The sequence below is a fragment of the Chlorocebus sabaeus genome, chromosome 11 (genome assembly GCF_047675955.1).
Source record: "Chlorocebus sabaeus isolate Y175 chromosome 11, mChlSab1.0.hap1, whole genome shotgun sequence".
In the NCBI taxonomy this organism is placed as follows: domain Eukaryota; kingdom Metazoa; phylum Chordata; class Mammalia; order Primates; family Cercopithecidae; genus Chlorocebus; species Chlorocebus sabaeus.
In genome coordinates this window covers 50,460,707-50,481,177 of record NC_132914.1, presented here as the reverse complement: position 1 = coordinate 50,481,177, position 20,471 = coordinate 50,460,707, and the positions used below count along the sequence as shown (strand labels likewise).

The window sequence follows — 20,471 nt, the reverse complement described above, 5'->3', positions numbered from 1 at the left end:
CTGACAGTTGACGTCTCTGTCTTTGCTTGGGCCTTTGTTTGGTCCCAGCAGATTGAGGCGAATAGGAAGTTGGGGGCGACCATATGGAGTGATTTAAGGAGCTCCACTGGCCCCTCTGAATCAGACACATGGGCTCCTGCATAAGGGGAAGATGGGAGTGACAGGGTTTCTGCATGGGTCTCCTGGGGCTTTTTCAGAACACCTGCCTTTTGGAGCTGTGCCTGTCTCCACCCAGGGTGGTCTGTGTCCTCAGCCCACCTCCAGCTCCCTCCAAAGTGGCCGAACATTTCTGTGGGGACTCTGCTGTGGTGCAGAGGGTCAGGGATCTTAGGTATTGGTTAAATCCCCTGCTGTCTCTTCAGCCTCCATAAGAGGGTCCTTTGCTCCCAGGCTTCTGGGCCCTGCCTGAGGACCCCAGGCCTTTTTTACCTCCTGATCAAGTGCCTTGCCCCCATGATTGGCCAGGGACCCTCTTTCTGTCTTTGAATTCACTTTGCTTGCACAGGCTCACTTCCCAGAAGGCTCTGTCGCTCTATGGCAGAGGCACAGGCTATCCCCACTCTGACCCTATCACCTGTGTCACCCACCCTGGACCTGTGAGGAACGGTGGGCTGTGGGCTGGGGGTGGGAAGGGAGCAGGCCTGGATGCTGCCTCTGGCAGCCCATTGCTCAATGCTCCTTCTCCTACCACCTGCACAGCCCCAGGCCCTGCAGCCTTGGCTTACAACAGGGGCCTGGGACAAACCCCGTAGAACAGAGCTCTATTGACAGCGGCCACTGGGGCTGGGTAGGAGGACAGCAAGGCAACCACTGGGTGGTGGGGGTGGCCGTGGGAGCCCGTATCATCCTGTGCCAACCAAGGAGAGCCTGGGGGCACGGGGAGAAGGTGGCATCCTGCCCCAGACAGTCTCAGCTCAGCCCCAGCTCTGGAGCACAGGTGATAACCAGGGGGGCCCCTCCCTCCTGCTGGGGGAGACCCCTCCCTCTCCCCCTGGGGCGATGGGGCAGGAGTGTCTGTGGAGCTGGGGAGCCGGCCCAGCTGGGAAAAGATAAAAAGCCCACGGTGGCCCAGCAGCTCACGGCACTCCCTTCCTGCCCTCTCATCCTGCCCTCTGGCCTCTCTGCAGCTATGAGGTCCTCTGTCTCTCGGCAAACATACTCCACCAAAGGGGGCTTCAGCTCCAACTCTGCCAGTGGAGGGGGTGGGTCCCAGGCCCGCACCAGCTTCAGCTCAGTGACGGTGTCCCGAAACAGTGGCAGTGGTGGCGGGGCCCGCTGTGGCCCCAGCACAGGTGGCTTTGGCAGCCGAAGCCTCTATAACTTGGGGGGCCACAAGAGTATCTCTGTCAGTGTGGCCGGAGGGGCCTCTTCGGGGCGGGCTCTGGGGGGCTTTGGCTTTGGCAGCAGGGCATTTACAGGACAGGGGGCTGGCAGGCAGACGTTCGGGCCCACTTGTCCTCCTGGGGGGATCCAGGAGGTCACCGTCAACCAGAGCCTGCTGACTCCCCTCCATGTGGAGATAGACCCCGAGATCCAGCGAGTGCGCACTCAGGAGCGGGAGCAGATCAAGACCCTCAACAACAAGTTCGCCTCCTTCATCGACAAGGTGAGCCAAGCAGGAAGGAGGAAGGGAGCTCTTGGGGAAGAAGTGGGACCTCTAAGAGAGGGTGGGCTGGGCTAGGGCTGCTATAGCCCCCTTGTACTAGGGTGGTTGTTGACAGAGCTCTGGAGCTCTCCCCGTCTAAGCCTGGGATACCGAGATGTGGGTGGCTGGAGGCAACCTTCAGGTCTTTGCTGTGCCTGTGCGGGGGAGTCTCCAGTCTACTCATGAGTCCTGTTTGCCAAGCCCACCTTGCCTGTGTTGAAGCCTATTCTACCACCATGATTAATACGATTGATTACACAGTAGCCTTACCTCATTATCAAAAAATGGATGGTCCTCATTGCTCCTCTTAGCGGGGTGGTCCGCATTGCCTTTTGTCATTTTACAGCTGGGGAAACAATGGCTCAGGAGTTGAAAGAGTTGTTCAAGGCTAAGGGCATGGAGCCCTGTTTGTTTCATTCTTTCAGGTTCGGAGGAGGCTTAAGGGCAAGATGTGATCAGAACACAGTTGTGTGTGGGTGGGGTCATAGAGGAAGGCTCCCCTTTGCTTCTCCTTTTTTTCCTCTCTGTTTGAGTGAAGAGGCTCAGGTTGGGGTGGACAATGAGGAGGGTGGTCGTCAGGTCACCAAGCTCTGGGGGTGTGGAGTTTGACCTGTTGCCCATAGGCGTGTCCTGAACCCTGCCCTTGCTCCACATGGATGGGGGCAGCACTTGTGCTGGGATTTCCTGGTCTGTTTTGCTGGCATTGTCCTCCTCGATCCTGAGCCAAGGATGTGGGTCATGATGGGGAAGGTCTGGCAGACAAATGTCCCTTGGTTCAGTGATTTGTATTTTTCCAAAGAACATGCACATCTCTTTTCTCCTGTGGTACCTACAGTGCTTTTATGAAGAGTCAGAAATGGTGATATTGTGCCCATTTTTGAGATGAGAAAATTGAGGTCTAGAGAGCTCAAGTGATTTGCCCACGATGATACAAGGAGTTGGAGGCAGAGGCAGGACTGGAAACCAGGCCCCTGGACTCTGTGGTTCTTGGCACTAAGAGGTGTTACTGCTCACGATAGGCACACCTGCAGCATGGTGCTCCCGGGCCATGTGACTGAGGCCCAGGTGCTGTGGAGGTAGGACCTGGAAAGACTGGATGACAGAATGTGAAGCAAGCCATCTTGCCTGCCTCCTCACCCTCTCCCCTAGTGACTTTTGGTTTTCCTGTGGGACTGTCCCAGAGGCCAAATAAGCCAAAACCTTTCCCAGGCTTGCAGAATCATAGCCTGGGAGCTGGAGGTCTGAGAGATTGTCTTGGAACCCCAGCTGGGTCAAAAACTCCTGGGGGTCCTGTTAAACTCACACTATAAGCTTCCTTCTGAGTCTATAGAGGAAGGGCCCATACATCGGTATTTTTTTAAAAAGTTTATTTTTTGGGGAAAAATGTGGAATTTACAGAAAAGTTGCAAGAATAGTACAACGTACTCCTATATACTCTTTCACCCAGTTCACCAATTTTCTTAATTTTTTTTTTTTTTTTGAGACAGGGTCTTGCTCTGTTTCCCAGACTGGAGTGCAGTGGTATAATCAAAGCTCACTGCAACCTCCATCTCTTGGGTTCAAGTGATCCTCCCACCTCAGCCTCCTGAATAGCTGGGACTACTGGCACATGCCACTACACCTGGCTAATTTTTAGTAGAGATTTTTAGTAGATTTGATTTTTAGTAGAGACAGTCTTGCTATGTCGCCCAGGCAGGTCTTGAACTCCTGAACTCAAGCACTCCTCCAGCTTCAGGTTCCCGAAGTGTGTGATTTTAAACAGTTGATTTACATTTTAAACAGTTGATTTTAATGCAGAATTAGGGGTCAGAAACATAGATCTAGTCCAGTTTACGCAGGACAAGTGAGAGAAGGAGACTCAGAGAGAAATGATTCAACCAAGGCTACCAACTAGTAAATTGGTACTGCTATTGAGCTAGGCTTTGGTGCTTATTAACTTGTTAGAGTTCTTTCCATCAGATGGGACGGTCATTTCCAGCAGTCTGTTCCCCTAAGGACCCTTCCCCACAGCAAGGTGTAGGTGCGGCTGCAGTGTCCCTATGATGCCCTGGCCTAGGAGGGGAGGTGGCAATGGACCCCATCCTTGGCCCCTCTGGTGACCGGAGGATGACGTCAGCCCACCCTTTCTGCTCTGGCTCAGGTGCGGTTCCTGGAGCAGCAGAATAAGGTGCTGGAGACCAAGTGGGCACTGCTGCAGGAGCAAGGCCAGAACTTGGGTGTCACCAGAAACAACGTGGAGCCCCTCTTTGAGGCTTACCTGGGCAGCATGCGGAGCACGCTGGACAGACTTCAGAGCGAGCGGGGGAGGCTGGACTCAGAGCTCAGGAATGTGCAGGACCTTGTGGAGGACTTCAAGAACAAGTGAGGAGAGCAGGCCAGGAGGGGCCATGTGGGAATGAGGAGGGGCAGTGGGAAACCTGCTGAGAGGGCCACCCCATTCCCAGGGTCCCAGGCTCACCTGGGGGACACACAGACAGAGCTGGATCCCTCAGGTGCTCAGGTCCAGCACCTGCTGCCATCTGGAGAATTGGCAGGTTTGTTTGTAATTTTAAAAAGTCTTTAAAGTAGGGAGAATAGTATAGTGAACCCCATGTTCCTGTCACCCAGCTTTAATCATTATTGGCTCATAGCCAATTTTTTACACCTCCCCACTTCCCTTCTTCCTGTGTAGTCTTTTTTGTTTTTTAACTTTGCATTTTTCTACGTGTTCTGACTCCCTTGTAGTCTTGAAGCAAATCCCAGACATCTTGTCATTTCATTCATTAATATTTTACAAGTTATATTCATATATCTGCATATATGAATGTAGTTCTTCTACATGACTCAATAAAACATACAGTGCCATAATCACATCTAATACATTTTAAAACAATAATTCCTCAGTATAATTAAATATCCAGCCAGTTTTGGATTTCCAGTGGTCCCATACATGTCGTAACTTTAAAAAATACGGCTTGTTTGACTCAAGCTCCAAATAAGGTTTATATATTATAATTGGTTGATATGTATATTTATAACTTTAAGGCATATTTAAAAATGACTTTTTGCATAAATCGACCATGGCAATTTCTAAGCCTTAAAATCTCATCGAAAGTGGTTGGGGAGGAGTTAGCTGGTTTGAATGACACCGTGTTGTTGAAAGTGACAGTAAAGGTCAGCCACTGTTGACACATCTTCACTTGTCCCTCTAAAGCCTCCTAAGGGCTTGGATCCAAAGAGATGGCAGCTCTTGATTGCCATACTATTGCACAAGTTCTGTGTCTCTTTCCCTAAAATGGGGTGGGGAGAGGGAATGTTTGAATCAAGGCAGACCCCACATTTCTTCACTGGTTGGCCACATTAAAGAACTGCTCCTCAGAGGTGTTCTTGACCAGTGAGTGATCCATCAGGGCTTCCATAAAGCTGAGTGGGCCCCATGCCTGAAAGGCAGAGCCAGGCTGAGCCTGGCCTGAGTCTCCCATGTGTAACAGGTACGAGGATGAAATCAACAAGCGCACTGCTGCGGAGAACGAGTTTGTGGTGCTCAAGAAGGTGAGCCGAGTGGGGTGGGGGAGGTGGTCCTTCGGCTGCCAGGGTACTGGGCTGGTTCGGGAGGAGGTGACATCCCTGGGGGCTGAGGCTGTGTCTTGCTCTCTCATCCCCAGGATGTGGATGCAGCGTACATGGGCCGGATGGATTTGCATGGCAAAGTAGGCACCTTGACCCAGGAGATTGACTTCCTGCAGCAACTCTATGAAATGGTGAGGTGGCCAATGGGCAGGGAGAGTTTGCATACATCATAAACAGCACTGGGGGTTTTCAATGGAGGTCTGACCTGAATTCACCAGTGCAGCCTCATTGGTGGAAGATGAAATCTTGACACTTTTTTTTTTGGAGATGGAGTTTCGCTCTGTTGCCCAAGCTGAAGTGTAGTGGCATAGTATTGGCTCATTGCAACCTCTGCCCCCAGGTTCAAGCGATTCTCCTGCTTCAGTCTCTGGAGTAGCTGGGACTACAGGTGCCTGCCACCACGCCTGGCTAATTTTTGTATTTTTAGTAGAGATGGAGTTTCGCCATGTTGGCCAGGCTGGTCTTGAACTCCTGACCTCAGGTGATCCACCCGCCTCGGCCTCCCAAAGCCCTGGGATTACAGGCGTGAGCCACCGCACACAGCCTCAAACCTTGACACTTTAATTAATATTAGCTTCCACGTATTAAGTGCTTTTGATGGGCCAGGCACTGGGGCAAGCTTTTAACATAATCATCTCAATAACCCCATAATGCAGGTACTATTATTGTCTCCATTTTATAGTCAAGGACCCTGGGGCTCACAGTTACTTGCTTGTGGTCACATAGCTAGGAAGAAGCATTCTAGAATTTGAATCTGGCTCTTGAACTCCAAAGTCTGACTCTTGGCACTGTTATATTGCCCCCTCCTGCCCAGTTTATAATGGAGCAAGGGATGAGGGAGCAGGAATGGGCAGACAGGAGGGACTGGGATTCCAGATTGGAGTAGAAGGTGAGTAGTGGGTAGATTAAAGAATCCAGGAGGGGTTCCAGAACACAAGGCGGCTTTGGAGACTGGAGTGAGAGGGTTGAACTTAACATGAATTGACCACAGAATCATAGACTCTTAGGGTCCGCAGGACCTCAAGACCAACCTTTCATCCAGTACAAGAACACTTTCTATGATATCCCTGACATATCCCTATCATATGTAACCTCTACTCTAGCACTTGCTGTGGTAGGGAGCTCACTACTTTTTAGGGCAGGCATTGCCATTGTTGAACAACTTTATTAGAGCACAGACTTAGATCTCCTTCTCATGACTTCTGCCCTTGACTTTGCTCTCTGGGCTGCACATATCCAGTTGTCTTCCATTTGACTTATGCCTTTCACATGACAGCCCTTTAGAAGTCACGATGATGAGAGGATAAAAATCTGTGGCATGTGAGTAAAGTATTCAGAAGATAGAGGGATGGGGAGGGAGATTCCAGATACAAACCTCTATTGATGCAGCCTAATAGTGCACTAGTTTATGTGTTGTTTTAGAAGTCATTTCACAATGTTGGCTTCTTAGAACCCCTCCTGGACTTTTTCACATAAATCCTTTCAAATGAGACACACATCTACTCTCCTCCAACTTCCTGTAGCTGAATTTTGGGTAGCTGAATTTTGAAACTGAGTGGCATAGTTAACCATTCCCTTTATTTCCTATGAAATGCCATTGTGGTGTCATCCCAACATTTTGAGCTCTGTGGGCTCTGAGTAACTTGATTCTTTTATTCAATGTATTAGTGATGCATAGCTTTGTGTTATCTGCAGATGGGATAAACTTTCAGTGTAGGTATTTGATAGCATCTCGTGTAAATCATTGATACACATGTTAAGGCAATCAGGGCCCAAAATAAAGTCCTGTGGGTCTTCAGTGGTGATTTTCCATGGGACTGTTAACAGACTGTTCCATGTCTGTTAATCAATAATTTGTGGTTAAATAACCTCAGCTACTTTAAAATCCCCTTAACAGTACCCTTACCTGGACCACATTTTTCTGTCTTCTTTCAAGAATGCTATGAAAGGCTTGGTCAAACATTGTCCATGGCAGACCTTTAGCAGTTTAATATTATAATCATGAAGGAAAATTAAATCCACTTGGTTCCACTTTTCCTTAGGGAACCCATGATGGCTTCATGCCTCCCACACACATTTAGGAATTCATTCTATGGGTCTGGAGGAGGTTGATGTCAGCCTTATTTGAAGAATTCCAAATCTCTCCTGTTTGAAAATCAGGCCATTTACTGTGGGGTTTTGGGGTCTCCTCCTCTCCATATCTCTCAAGGATAACCAGGCATTCCTCCCCTTGGCAGTCCCTGGAGCCTCTGAGTGTATGCTCTTCCGGCCTGGATCTCTGGGATCTCCAACAAGGCCAAGGCCTCTCACCTTCCCTGTCCCCATTTCCTCTCAAGTATTTTTCTTGTGCTTTCCACTTTGATTACCGGTTTGTTCTTGATGGAAAAGTGGCAAATGACAAAGCAGCTAGCTGGGCGATTGGCCTTTTCTGGATCTTTCGTAGGGATCAGCCCAAAGGGACCTCCGTGTTATTCCTGCCTAGAGTTCATCTAACAGCATCTGACCTCTGACTTTGCTGTTTCCCAGGTTTATCCTTGGCTGGACTGCTTGCCTTCCAGCATCTCTGCATGGCCTGTCTGGATGGAACTTGCTGGGAAGTGTTCTGGGCCGCCATGCTGAGTTTTTAGGTGCTTCCCCAGTTTCTACTTTGCCGGGGTCACTGATGGTCATTCATGGTCTGGGGCCTCCTTGTGGTCCCTTAGGTTCCATTCTCTCTCCTCTTCTTCTCTGATTGTTTAGGACTTGGCTTTTCTCTGGTCTAAGGCACATAGCTGGCACACTCAGCATTCCTTTGCATTGCTATGCCTTGTTTATTTAACAAACATTTACTGAACAGCTTCCACATAGCAACAAAGACAAAGTCTCAGCTCTTGTGGGGACAGGTTATCAGGTGATGAGAGCTGTGGGGGACAGGCACAGGTGCAAAGGCACATGGGGACGCCGTGGCCGACCCTTCCTAGAAGGGCCGCAGAAGCCTTCGAGGGAGATGACATCTGAGTTGGATCTTGATGGAGGGGCTAGACTTCTAGAGAAGGAGCAGGAAGGACTTCGCAGCCTGGGGCCCAGCCTGTGCAGTGTCACAGAGGCGTGAAGGAGCATGGTGCTTGGGTACCAGTGGGTGGTGAGTGCCCACATCGAGTGTGTGGGCACAGTTAGGTGAGGAGGAGGCAAGGGAAGGAGAAGTAGAGACCAAGCCTGGGCCCTTTCCTGTCAGAGGTCCTCACGGCCTAGCAGTGCCTCAGTGGGGTGAGAACAAAAGCCAGTACAGTCGTTCCCTTGTTGTCTCATGGGCTCAATCAGTCACGGAACCAGCATGGCTCTCAGTAACCAATGCCACGGTCTGATTTTGGCCAAGCCAGATCCCACAGCAATCTGGGCGGTGAACCACCTATCACTGGGTGTCTCACGGGGCAGGAAGGCAGCCTCCATGGTGGCCTCTCTCTGGCCTGGGGTGTCTGCAGAACCCAGTCCCTCTTCTAGTTATGCCACTTCTGCCTGCTGGCTCCCTTTACCCTTACCTAGACGTCTCCACTATCTTTCCCCCTTAGAGTCCCTGGTGTCTAAGGAGACACACACCTTAGCGATTCACAGAGCTCTTTCTGCTCTGATTTCATGAACTCCCTTTCATTGGAAAGCCTGACTTTTTCTTTTCTTTTCTTTTTTTTTTTGAGGCAGGGTCTCATTCTGTCACTCTAGCTGGAGGGCAGTGGTGTAATCATGGCTCACTACAGTCTCGACTTTCTGGGCTTAAGCGATCCTCCCACCTCAGCCTCCCAAGTAGCTGGGATTACAAGCACACGTCACCATGCCCGGCTAATTTTTGTATTTTTTGTAGCAACAGGGTTTGCCATTTTTCCCAGGCTAGTCTCGAACTCCTGAGCTCAAGTGATCGGCCCACCTTGGCCTCCCAAAATGCTGGGATTACAGGTGTGAGCCACTGCACCTGGCCAAGCCTGACCTTTCTATCCCCTTGGTCTAGCAAGACCATTGCATCATCTCATCCACTCTTGATGCTGTTCAGTGGAGAGTTTTTGCCTCCTTGTCTTAGAAGTTTCGGGTTGATTTTCCTCGGGACTATGCTCTGACATGGAGCTGGAGAGAGACCCTGAGTTGGGGAGGGCAGGGGCAGGATGCTTCAAGATGATGCTGACAGTTCATCTTGGTGGGGAAGGAGTCAAGGCAGCTGTGACAACACAATCTTATCTGTGACAAATAGGCCTTATGGGCACCTCCAGTGGCCTTCAGAGAAGTCTGGGCAGGTAAGAATGCACTTAAATCAGCACATGCCATGGGTCATACATGGATCTTAAGCCCCACAACCACCACAGGAAGAAAGTATGATCAGGCCGTGGTACAGAAGAAGGAACTGAGGCATCGCAAGTCTTAGCTGCTACATCAGCTACAGAGCCAGTGCATGTCAGGCCGGGGACTTGATCTCAGGCTTGTCTATCTCCAAAACTCATATCTTTCCAAAAACCACAAGTTTTTGTAGTGACTGGATTGATTCTGTCTCTAACCTCCTCATCCCACTTTTTGAAATACAATCTAATTTAACAACCTGCATCCACATCAGTATGGATATTGGTTTTGCCTTTGGTATTTCTCTTTACCCCTTGTCTCTCTTTGTTCCTGCCTAGCTCTATTTTAGTCTATGTCCTCTCAGCTTCTGAAGTCAGACTCCTGGGGTTTGAAACTGAGCTTCTCACTTACTGGCTTGTGATCTGGGGCAAGTTACTTAATCTCTTTGTGCTACTGGAAAAGGGCATGTAATGAGTTAGTACCTGCCACATGCCTAATGCAGAGCCTGAACCACAGTGATGCTCAGCATCCGAGGGTTGTTATTATTATTCTATTCTAATTCCCTGGGCTGCCATGAAGGGCCAGTGTTTGAGAAAGGATGGACACAAGACCAGAATATGGGAGGTGTTGGGTTTTAGGGTTAAGGTTCTTCACCCATCAGGGAGCCTCTAAGGAGTACTGAGTGAATGAGTGATTTGTTTAGAGCATTCTATGGGCAGCCCAGAGCAGGAAGGACCATGGGAGAGATGGAGGCAGAGCCCCACGTGTGACCAGTGATCCGGCTGGTCCCAAGACCAGAACAGAGACCCTTGACTCCCCATCACCTAACCTGCCATTCACAGCATCCTGAAGCCTACTTATGTGTGAAAGACGATACTTCTAGAAACAGGAGGGCCCAAGAACATCATGACAGTCTATACCTTTCTGTGTGCTCTAGAGGAAACCACTTGGGCTTTGTGGTGTAATTGACTGGTCCGAGGCTGGGTCCCACCCTGGACCTGGTGGTCTTGGATGCATCACTTCTCTCCAAACCTCTTTCATCACATGTCCACGGTCAGGGCCACTGTGGATGGTGGTGCAGCTGGTGATTTGGCTGGTGCTGGACGTGCTGCTTCCTCCTGAAGGGCTGTCTTTCCCCAATTTGCACAAAGGCACTCTGTGAGCCTGCCGCGGGCCTGCCTGTGAGCCTGCCATGGGCACCCTGTGAACCTGCCATGGGTCCGCCTGCCGCACAGGGTGTTCTGAGGCCTAGAGGGGTTAGTGAATGTGCTAGCACAGTGCCGGGCATCAGTGGTAGTGCAGGCAGTACACATTCTCTTTTCCCTCTCTAATCTTTTGGAAACCTGCAAACCCACAAAAATAAATGAAGTCTGTAAAAATGGGAGCTTCATTTTATAGCTGGGGAGACTGAGGTCTTTCCAGTTGTGACTTTGCTCTAGGCTGGAGCCTGGACAAGAGCACAGGCCTCCTGATGCTACCTGTCTTTCACCCCCTGAGGCTTCCTGGGGCCTGGAGCAGGGATGCTGGTGGCAACTGTCTCTGTTTCTTCAGGAGCTGAGCCAAGTGCAGACCCACGTGTCTGACACCAATGTGGTGCTGTCCATGGACAACAACCGCAACCTGGACCTGGACAGCATCATCGCCGAGGTCAAGGCCCAGTATGAGCTGATTGCCCAGAGGAGCCGGGCTGAGGCCGAGGCCTGGTACCAGACCAAGGTGAGAGGCATAGCTGGCTCAGGTGTGAGGCCTGGGGTCTGATCAGATCTTCTCCCATCGTAAGAGGCTTGGGCCTCTGGGACTCTTAGAGTCTGGGGGGCCAGGTATACTCAACCTGCAAGGGGCCTCCAGCTGTGAGAGTGGGCTGGGGCCATTTGAAAGCTCACTGCCACTTCTTTGGTCCCCAGTATGAGGAGCTGCAAGTGACGGCTGGGAAGCATGGGGACAACCTGCGGGACACCAAGAACGAGATTGCTGAGCTCACCCGCACTATCCAGAGGCTGCAGGGGGAGGTAGATGCAGCCAAGAAGCAGGTGGGACTCTACCTGGGGGCTGGGGGGTCTGGCCTGGTGTTGGTAGGGCCTTCTCATTGTCATCCCGAGGGGCTAGGCCTGCTCTTCTCTTGATGGACACAATAGAATGCTAGGCCATTGATCACAGGCTCCTTTTACAGGGGGGAGACTGAGGCCCAGAGAGGGAAGGGGCTTGTCCAATGCCACATGGTATATGAGTGGTAGAGCAGGTGGCACAACCTTCTCCAAGAAGACTGATCCATCCCATCTCCAGGAGGTCAGAACAGGAGGTAGAGGGTTCAAGGGGCCAGGTCACAGATGCTGATGCTGACTCCATCTTGAGGACAGCTGAAAAGTGTGGGTTCTTCCACAGATTAGAATGAAGCACTTGGTTACTAATCAGGCTCTGTTATTTATTTCATCTCTTCTGAGGCACTGGGCTGATCTGCAGTAGGAGGGGTTGACGTTAGACTTCAGTGAGGACTTTCCCAGTGGCCTTACTTGATCCTGCTTGTGTAATAGCATCTCTTCAGATAAATACTTCTCTCTTCTTTCTTTCCCAGTTGGTTGGGGGCAGGGATGTGGGAATCATGATGCCTTCATGGCTTGAGGGCAGAGAGATGAATGGGATGACCCCGGAGGGTGCTTCCAACACCTCTCCCCGCTGGGCAGTGTCAGCAGCTGCAGACGGCCATTGAGGAAGCAGAGCAGCGTGGGGAGCTGGCGCTCAAGGATGCTCAGAAGAAGCTTGGGGATCTGGATGTGGCCCTGCACCAGGCCAAGGAGGACCTGGCACGGCTGCTGCGTGACTACCAGGAGCTGATGAATGTCAAGCTGGCCCTGGACGTGGAGATTGCCACCTACCGCAAGCTGCTGGAGAGCGAGGAGAGCAGGTGGTGGCCCCTCCTGCCCGACCCAGAGAGCTGCTCAGGCCTGCCCTGGGGGAGAACCCGAGGAGTCTGCTCTGGGGTCAAGAGGGAGAGGGAGGAACCAGGGAGCAAGATCTTGACTCACGCCGGGGGAAAATCTGTTTGTGCCCACTGCCTCCGTCACTCCTTTCCTTGGCTGGCACAACTCTTGTTAATCCTCATTGTGGCTGACAGCCCGGTAGGAATGGAACTTCCTCTTCTATCACCAGATTCCACCAGCAGTGGAAGCTTTGGAAAAAAAATCCATTTCTGTCCTTAGGAAAGGCATGAAATAGAGAGAAAGTGGGCAGAAACTAGGCAGCTCTATCTGGTCGTGGGCTTGTTACCATTGGGGCAGGGATGCTGTCCGTAGCCCACATGGGGAGAGAGGAAAGAAAAGGGGAGGATGGGAGTTGGCACAGCCTACTGGCCACTCTGCCTTCTCTGCAGCACCGGGTTTTGGACCTGGGCACAGCCCTATACACATACTTCTCACATTTCCTGGTCTTGTCATCAGGATCCACTGAGTTGATCCAATGTAAAGGCAGAGGGAAGGAGAGGGTTTTCATGTGGGCACCAGGGACCACTGACTGCTCTCCCGGCCTTTCTGTGTCCCCTAGGATGTCTGGAGAATGTCCCAGTGCAGTCAGCATTTGTGAGTATTTACTCCCCGCTTCCTGCTCCACCCCTGGCCAGGCCCCAGAACTCTGCTCAGTTTATGCAACCTGTCCTTGTCCTAAAGCATGCTCTCCTCCATTCGAGCCCCTGGAGACAGGTTCAGAGGGTCTTAGTACTGGGCTTCTCTATCCATTTCCCATAGCTCTGCTGCCTGATTTTGTTCTGATTCTCCACTGATTTCTGGGTGTCCCCCAGCCCTCTCCTGGCACAGCCACCCTGATTAATCCAGACCCTTTGCTTTGCAGCTGTGACTGGCAACTCCACTACTGTGTGCGGAGGTGGCATCGCCCTGGGTGGGAATGGGGGGGCCACCAAGGGTGGATTCAGCACAAATGTGGGCTACGGCACCGTCAAGGGAGGGCCAGTCTCTGGGGGAACCTCCATCCTGCGGAAGACCACCACGGTCAAGACTTCCAGCCGGAGGTATTAGCTGCTGAGCCCTGCAAGGGTCCCTGCAATCCTCTCCCTGCCCTCCTCACCCCACCTCTGCTGCCCTTTCCAGTCACTTCTCAGGAGCAGGAACAGCCAGGGGACCTCAGACCCAGGGTGTTTTCATACCAGACTATTTGCATCTTGGAAAGCACTCAAATCTACTCAGGTTTTTTTCTTGGTCCTGCAATAGGGTGGGAGGGAAGGTTAAAGTTGCCAGCTTGAGTGATGTGCTTGGGTGACTTGGGGGTGATCTTTTGACCACTGAGAGGAGGCTGAATTTCCCAAGCCATTTGGAGAGAGAGAAATTGAGAGTGGTCCCCAAAGACCCTTCAACCTCCCCAGTCCCCCACCAGACCCACCCTCTCCCTGAATCTACCCACACACCCCTTCCCTGTCTGTGTCTCAATAAATGGTACGACTACAGCTAGCTGTCTGTGGCTGCAGTCTGTCCTGCCTGGGGAACTGAAATTGTGTCCATTGATTAATGTCCTGATGCCTGACACAGCAACAATCACATACTCACTACGTCCCAATCGCCATGCTTACTTAGGTACATTAGTTTGATATCATTGCCACTCCAGGGCTGTACATGGCTCACAAGAGGAGACCGAAGCTCAGAGGGAATATGTAAGCAGCTCAAGTCCAGACCTGGCTGAGTGGCTGCCTATTATCCAGCCACCCCCTGGTGCCCGTTCAGCCTCCCACTAACTCTGTAGGGGCAGACGGCATGCTTTGTTCAGTGAAGAGATCTTAGGCTTCAGAACTAGGCAACTTGGGTTTAAATCCAAGTTCTGCCACTTACTAGCTGTGTGACCTTGGTCAAGTTACCTAACCTCTCTGAGCCTTAGTTTCCTCCTTTGTAAAGTGGGTTGTGATAAGAACATGTGTAAAGCATCTGGCTTATGGAAGCCCTTACGGGAATCGGGTTTCTTTGCTTCCCCACTCCCTGACTTCTGGATTCCCAGCTCATCCTCTTGGCCTCAGTGATGTCTCTCTCAGCCCCCACATCCAGTCGGCAAGAAAAATCCACATTTAATTGGATTTTGTGGTTTACAAATACATTACTTTGCCTGTGACCATCACCACAGCCCTGGGTTCAGCAGTGGGCATGTGGTGTTCCAGTTTACAGGTTAGGCGATTCACGCTCACAGAAGTGAACGCTCATGCTGTAGTCGTCTTGCTGGTTAGAGGCGGGTCAGTAGTGTCCAGGGCTGCAATTTCAAGCGCTCTGTCCCGTGACCCTGGATGCTACCTCTGTCCTACTCCTGCCTCCATCACTTGCTAAATCTTACTGCTCCTTCCTCCGTGTGTCTCCTGGTATCACCTCCTTTCCTCTTCATCTCCACAGTTCTCTGCTCTGAGCCTGGACCCCACTCTTCAAGCTGTTTCTAAGTGATTCCCCAATTGGCTGACCTCTCAGCCCTGCAACTCTCAGGCCCTCCCCACCCTGCTACCAAACCAGTCGGCCCGACCCGAGGCTGTCACCACACTGCTCCCTTCCTTGGCAACGTTAGTGCTGCCAACCCCTTAGGGCTCCTGGCCGTTGCTGGGATGCAACTCTCACTCTTCAGGCCTGATCACCCCATCCTCCTCAGAGGAGCCCCAAAGAGTCCTGATAAAGCTTCCTCCAGGGCTCTGGAAGGCCAGCAGAGGGATTTTCAGCCAAATCCTAACCTCCAGCTTAGGAACACAAAGGCCTAGCGGTTTAGGGTCAGCTCTGCCTCACTAGCCTGGGAGGTCTCTAGCTTCCATTCTCAGACAGACGGAGTATAGCCCACCCCATGTACAACACTTTGAGGAATACTTGCTAATGCTCCTTGAGTGCCAACTGTGTGTCAGCACTGCTGTCAAGCCTTTAACTGATTGTCTTCACAGCAGCCTGTAATACAAATACTATTATCATCCTAATTTTGTCTATAAGGAAAATAAGGCAGAGTGGTTAAATAACTTGCCTAAGGTCACACAGCTAGTAAGTAGAAGAGCTAGGTGTGGAATCCAAGCAATCTGGTTCCATAACCCAAGCTCTTAACCACCAGGTTATTTTGCTTATATAGAAAAAGGAATAGAGAGGAGGGGGTGCTGGAGCTAGAAGGGGCATTGGATGCAATCGACTCCAAACTTTTTATTTCATAGATAAGAAAACAGGTTGAGGAAGGGGAAGAATTTATCCAAAGCCATGGTAACTTAATGGCAGTGTTAAAAAAATCAATTTTACTGAGATCATAGGCCAGGTGTGGTGGCTCATGCCTGTAATTTCAGCTCTTCAGGAGGCGGAGGCTGAGGCAAGTGGATCGCTTGAACCCAGGAGTTCAAGACCAGCCTGGGCAACATGGTGAGACTCTGTCTCTACAAAAAAATACAAAAATTAGCTGGGTTTGATAATGCATACCTGTCGTCCCAGCTACTCGGGAGGCTGAGGTGGGAGGATCACTTGAGGCTGTTGAGGCCGCAGTAAGCTGTGATTGCACCATTGCACTGCAGCCTGGGTGACAGAGGGAGACCCTGTCTCAAAAAAATTCTATTTAGGGCTCAAAAACTGAACAATAGAAACTTTTAATTGTCATGGAAAAAAACCTCAGAGATTATATTGCAGCCCAGGAGGGCCCACCAACAGTAATGTGCTGCTTAGACATACTTGTCGAAGGATGGGAATGGCCCAGACACAGGGGTTTCCAAACTGAGGACCCTAAGGACTGCTTTCAGGGCTGCAGGGGGAGGTCAGTAGGTGAGAAGTATCATGGTCCCCTCCTCTGCACCAACTGGATCATCTCTCCTTATCTGTTTTACTCATGAGGCTGTGCACGTGATTTGGTTTGTGAGGGTGCTTTTGCTGCCAGAACATGCTGGGAAGCCCCTGCCTGTATATGCCTGGGGTAGGAGGCCAGCAGGGGCAGCTCTCTGGCCTGGGGAAAGAGGAGCCCCAGGGTACAGACCCCCACACCTGGCTCTCAGGAGTGCCCATCCTCTCATTGCCCTCACTGGCCTCTCCTTAAAACGCTGATGGCCCTTTTCTGCAGAATCTCTGATCCCTATATTGGCTCTGGCTCCTCAGAAATGACTCAGGCCCGGTCGGGCAGTTGAAGTTGGGTGACCGAATGGGGTGAGGGTGCCTGCCTGGCCAGGGAGAGCAGGAGCACTTTCCCACACCACACAGCGGATTTGGAGCTGAGAGTGACAGAAGCCCTCAGGATCCCTTAATCCCAGGGCTGAATGTGTGAAGGGCTTGCCTCCCTCACCCAGAAAGCCCTGAGCAAACACTCCCTCCACCCGGCTCCACACCCCTGTCAGCTGCTCATCCCTCTGTGAAAAGACTTGGAACAGCTGCCAAACAAGGAAGGGTCACGGAGGGCAGTAGCAGAATCTGCATGTGGGGGTCTGGGGAGGGGCAGGGGACCAGCTTTTAGCTGTGGCTGCTGGGTAGAGGCACCTTGTTCAGCCGCCTGCCTCTGGCCCAGATACGAAGGAGATGTCTGTCCCATTTTCAGGGAAAGAAACTCATCTCTCTTTCTCTCTCACTCTAGGGTGTAAAGGCGCTTTTGCATAGGAAGTTCTTCCTTATGTCTACCTTCAGTTTCTCAGGCTCAGTTTGAAGATTTTGTGAGCTTCTTGCAATTCTGATTTAATAATAAGGACACAGAATGTGGCTCTAGACTAGAACTTTCTTCCTGTTTGGATTGGGTTTATCGTAGGGTTTGTCATGAAATTAATTTGGATTTAGTTAATTGGAGGATACAAAACTGGCCCCTCAGGACAGTGTCATACCTTATTGGGTACTTGTAAGAACAGGGCCACATCAACCAAGCAACTGACCATGTGCCGAGGGTAGGGACAGAAAGGAGCTGAGCCACATCTGCAGAGCTTGCAGTCTGCTGGCCAGACCCCATGGCTGTCCTGGTGGACCATGAGCTACTGGGCTGTATAAGTTGCTGTGTACTTTTTTCCCTGCAGATTCTGTGCGGGCCAGTCACTCATATAAAACATTGTATCTACCGTTTTATACATTGTAAGGTCACAAGCTTTGAAGTCAGACAGATAGTACTGACTTCCCATCTCTACCACTTCCTGCCTGTGTGATCTCAGGCAAGTTACATACCCCTCTGAGCCTCAATGTCTGCAGCTCCAAACTGGACATAGGAAAACACTTATTTGGCTGGGTTGTTAGAAGAAGCATCTAGTGTTCAGCATATAATGGTAGTTCCAAAAGAGAATCCCTTCCACCCAAGAGGCACCGCTGCATTTCCTTTGTCTTCCTTCTTGTATCAGGGATAGAATACCTCAAGTCACCTTCATGAGAAGTACCTCAGTTGCAGCTCCTTGGTTTGGGTGCCCTACAGGCACAAAATAAGACTGATTGCATATTCTATATTGTTTCCCTGAAAATCCCCTTGGCTTCTGGCTTGCTTTTTGTTCTAAGCAGTAGACACAACTTTAGGGGCAGTGAACCCACGCCATTTTCTCCTAGTGTTGGAGTGTTACAGCCATAGAGTAAAAGACCCAATAAGCACACTACAAGCCATCTCAGGGATTCACCTGTGCTCAGGCAAAGCCTCTATCCCGGCCTGTGATAGTCCCCATCAAACCCCAGGGGCTACCAGAGAAGAAAGCAGTGAATGGCAGGTGCAGAGGCTGAGGTGAGGCAGCCAGGGGCACTGAGCTCTGGCCCTCACTCAGGGTGAGATTCCAGTGGTCCTACCATGTCCTCTGGGGCAGGAAACCAGGCAATTGGACCTCAGCTTCCCAAGGGGGATGCTCACATGTTTCCTCTGCTCCTGCAGCTGCAGCCCCCAAAGACCTGCAGTAGTTCCCACCCTCCTTCCAAACCATGCCCACCTTAGGAGCAAGAGTGGAAATTGATAGACCCTGGGATGCTAGTGCTCCCAGAGCCCCTTTGACCCAAACAGCCAGTTCCATCAGGTTTATTCCGGTGCCCATTCTGCATTGGTTATGACACAATTTAGACAGAGTGGCTTTATACCAGGCAGAACAGTGTGAGTGAGAGGCCATATGTGAGGGAGAGGCCATAGAATATGGAGCCTTTGGGACCAGACTAATGTGAGTTTAAATCCTGCCTCCATCATGTGCTGCTGTGTGACTCTGGGAGCTACTTTACTTCTCTGAGCTTCTGAAAGGAAGGTTAATGGTGCTAACCGCATAGAGCCTCTAAGTAGACTAGTTGATCATGTGTAGGTAAGGCATCCAGCACAGGACTTGGCACAAAGTGGGCGTTTGGTGAATCTGGGCAGAAAGGATCAGTGAAAGTCCAACCCCTTCCTTCTAGGAGATGGTTCTGGCTCTAGAATGCTCACCTATTGCAGGTGGACTGACCCATGACCCAGGCATTCTCCCGTGATGGGGCCTGAGGACTCCAGTCCTTACGGCCACAGTCCCTCCACCCCCTCTCCACTTACTTAGAGGCCATCTTGGCAGAGACAGACCACAGGTAGGGGTAGGAGGGGTTGGGGGAATGGGGATAAGGGAGGAAGTGGCTGGAGAAGGAGCTGGCTGAGCTCTCAGCCAGCCTGGCCTTCCCTGCATCCCTGCATCTGGGGTGGGATCTGCTGACCACTCTGTCCTCAGCACTGGCCCCTGCCTTCTGTCTGTGCATGGAGGCAGCCGTTCACTCTCTCCCTGGCCAGCTTTCATTCAGCTAGGGGCAGCTTGGGTCTGTGGGATTAACCAGGTGCTGGTGACCACTCTTCCTCAGACCTGGGGTCATTTCATCCATGAGGAATTGAGAAAAGGAGGGAGAACAAAGACAACAGATATCTCCTTGTAAATGACAATGGCAAAGCCTGGGCAGGAAGAGAATGAATGCCTGCTGACCTCCTATATGCCAGGCACCATGGGGACATTGTCTCATTCCCTGTGAGGCACATGTCCCATTTGGTAGATGAGAAGATGGATTGGATGGTCCATTATCACGCTGCTCATAAAGACAAATTGAGTCTGGAAAATTTACAAAAGAAAGAGATTTATTGGACTTACAGTTCCACGTGGCTGGGGAGGCCTCAAAATCGTGGCAGAAAGCAAAAGGCACTTGTTACATGGTGGTGGCAAGAGAGAGAATGAGAGCCAAGTGAAATGGGTTTCCCCTTATTAAACCACCAGATCTCGTGAGACTTATTCACAACTACAAGAACAGTACAGGGGAAACTGCCCCGTGATACAATCATCTCCCACCGGGTCCCTCCCACAACATGTGGGAACTATGGGAGTACAATTTAAGATGAGATTTGGGTGGGGACACAGCCAAACCATATTGGATGGGTTCAGAGTGGTTAGATGGCCCACCCAAGGTTACACAGCTAGTTAGTGGCAACAGGAGGGATTTGAACACAGATCTGTTACACTCAGCTGGGAAAAATTTAAGTTATGGCTTAAAACTAGGATTTTGCATTTAAAGACATTGACCTGAGAAGGGATCCACAGGTTTCATCATTCAGCCAAAGGGATCCCCAGCAGCAAAAAGTTATGAACTCTTGCCCTGAATTCTGCACCATTATAGAAAATCAGAACGCACCTAGCAAACAACTGGGCAGCAAATGGAGTTGCAGAGTGCACAACACCAGACCCTGCTGGAGAACGCCCATCTAGAATTGTGCAAGCACAGACTGAAGGGAGGCCTGCAAGGCAGCATGGGTACCCAGGGCTGAGAAAGGCAGTCAGGGTTTTCTTAGGGAAGATGTTTTGTCTTCCCCCATCTCCTTAGTACCTAGCTCCATGCCTGGCAGGTTCTCAGTAGCTGTTGGCCAAGTTGAAGTGAATCTGGATCTAGGTTTAGAAGGCTAAGGCTGGCATACAGAATATTTCCCCTTTTTATGGGTACATGGAGCCAAGTACATGTGGAGGTATAAGAATGCTAAGAATAACAAATATACATGTGGCTTTTGA

The 20,471-nt window shown here is 50.9% G+C and overlaps 1 protein-coding gene across 1 annotated transcript; it reads left to right on the top strand.

Moving 5' to 3' along the window:
• Positions 1 to 827: 827 nt before the first annotated feature.
• Positions 828 to 14,042, top strand: KRT79 (keratin 79). Its single transcript, XM_008003352.3, has 9 exons — positions 828 to 1,606; positions 3,786 to 4,006; positions 5,116 to 5,176; positions 5,290 to 5,385; positions 11,105 to 11,269; positions 11,458 to 11,583; positions 12,235 to 12,455; positions 13,091 to 13,125; positions 13,394 to 14,042. Exons 1-9 carry the CDS (start codon positions 1,130 to 1,132, stop codon positions 13,576 to 13,578), a joined length of 1,587 nt encoding a protein of 528 aa, XP_008001543.1. The 5' UTR covers positions 828 to 1,129; the 3' UTR covers positions 13,579 to 14,042.
• Positions 14,043 to 20,471: the final 6,429 nt, after the last annotated feature.

Excerpts from the sequence above, each read along its gene's own strand:
- KRT79 (XM_008003352.3), top strand. The coding sequence starts at position 1,130 with ATGAGGTCCTCTGTCTCTCGGCAAACATACTCCACCAAAGGGGGCTTC. Across the intron at positions 5,386-11,104 it reads TGCAGCAACTCTATGAAATG|GAGCTGAGCCAAGTGCAGAC; the intron begins GTGAGGTGGCCA and ends CTGTTTCTTCAG. Across the intron at positions 11,584-12,234 it reads TAGATGCAGCCAAGAAGCAG|TGTCAGCAGCTGCAGACGGC; the intron begins GTGGGACTCTAC and ends CCCGCTGGGCAG.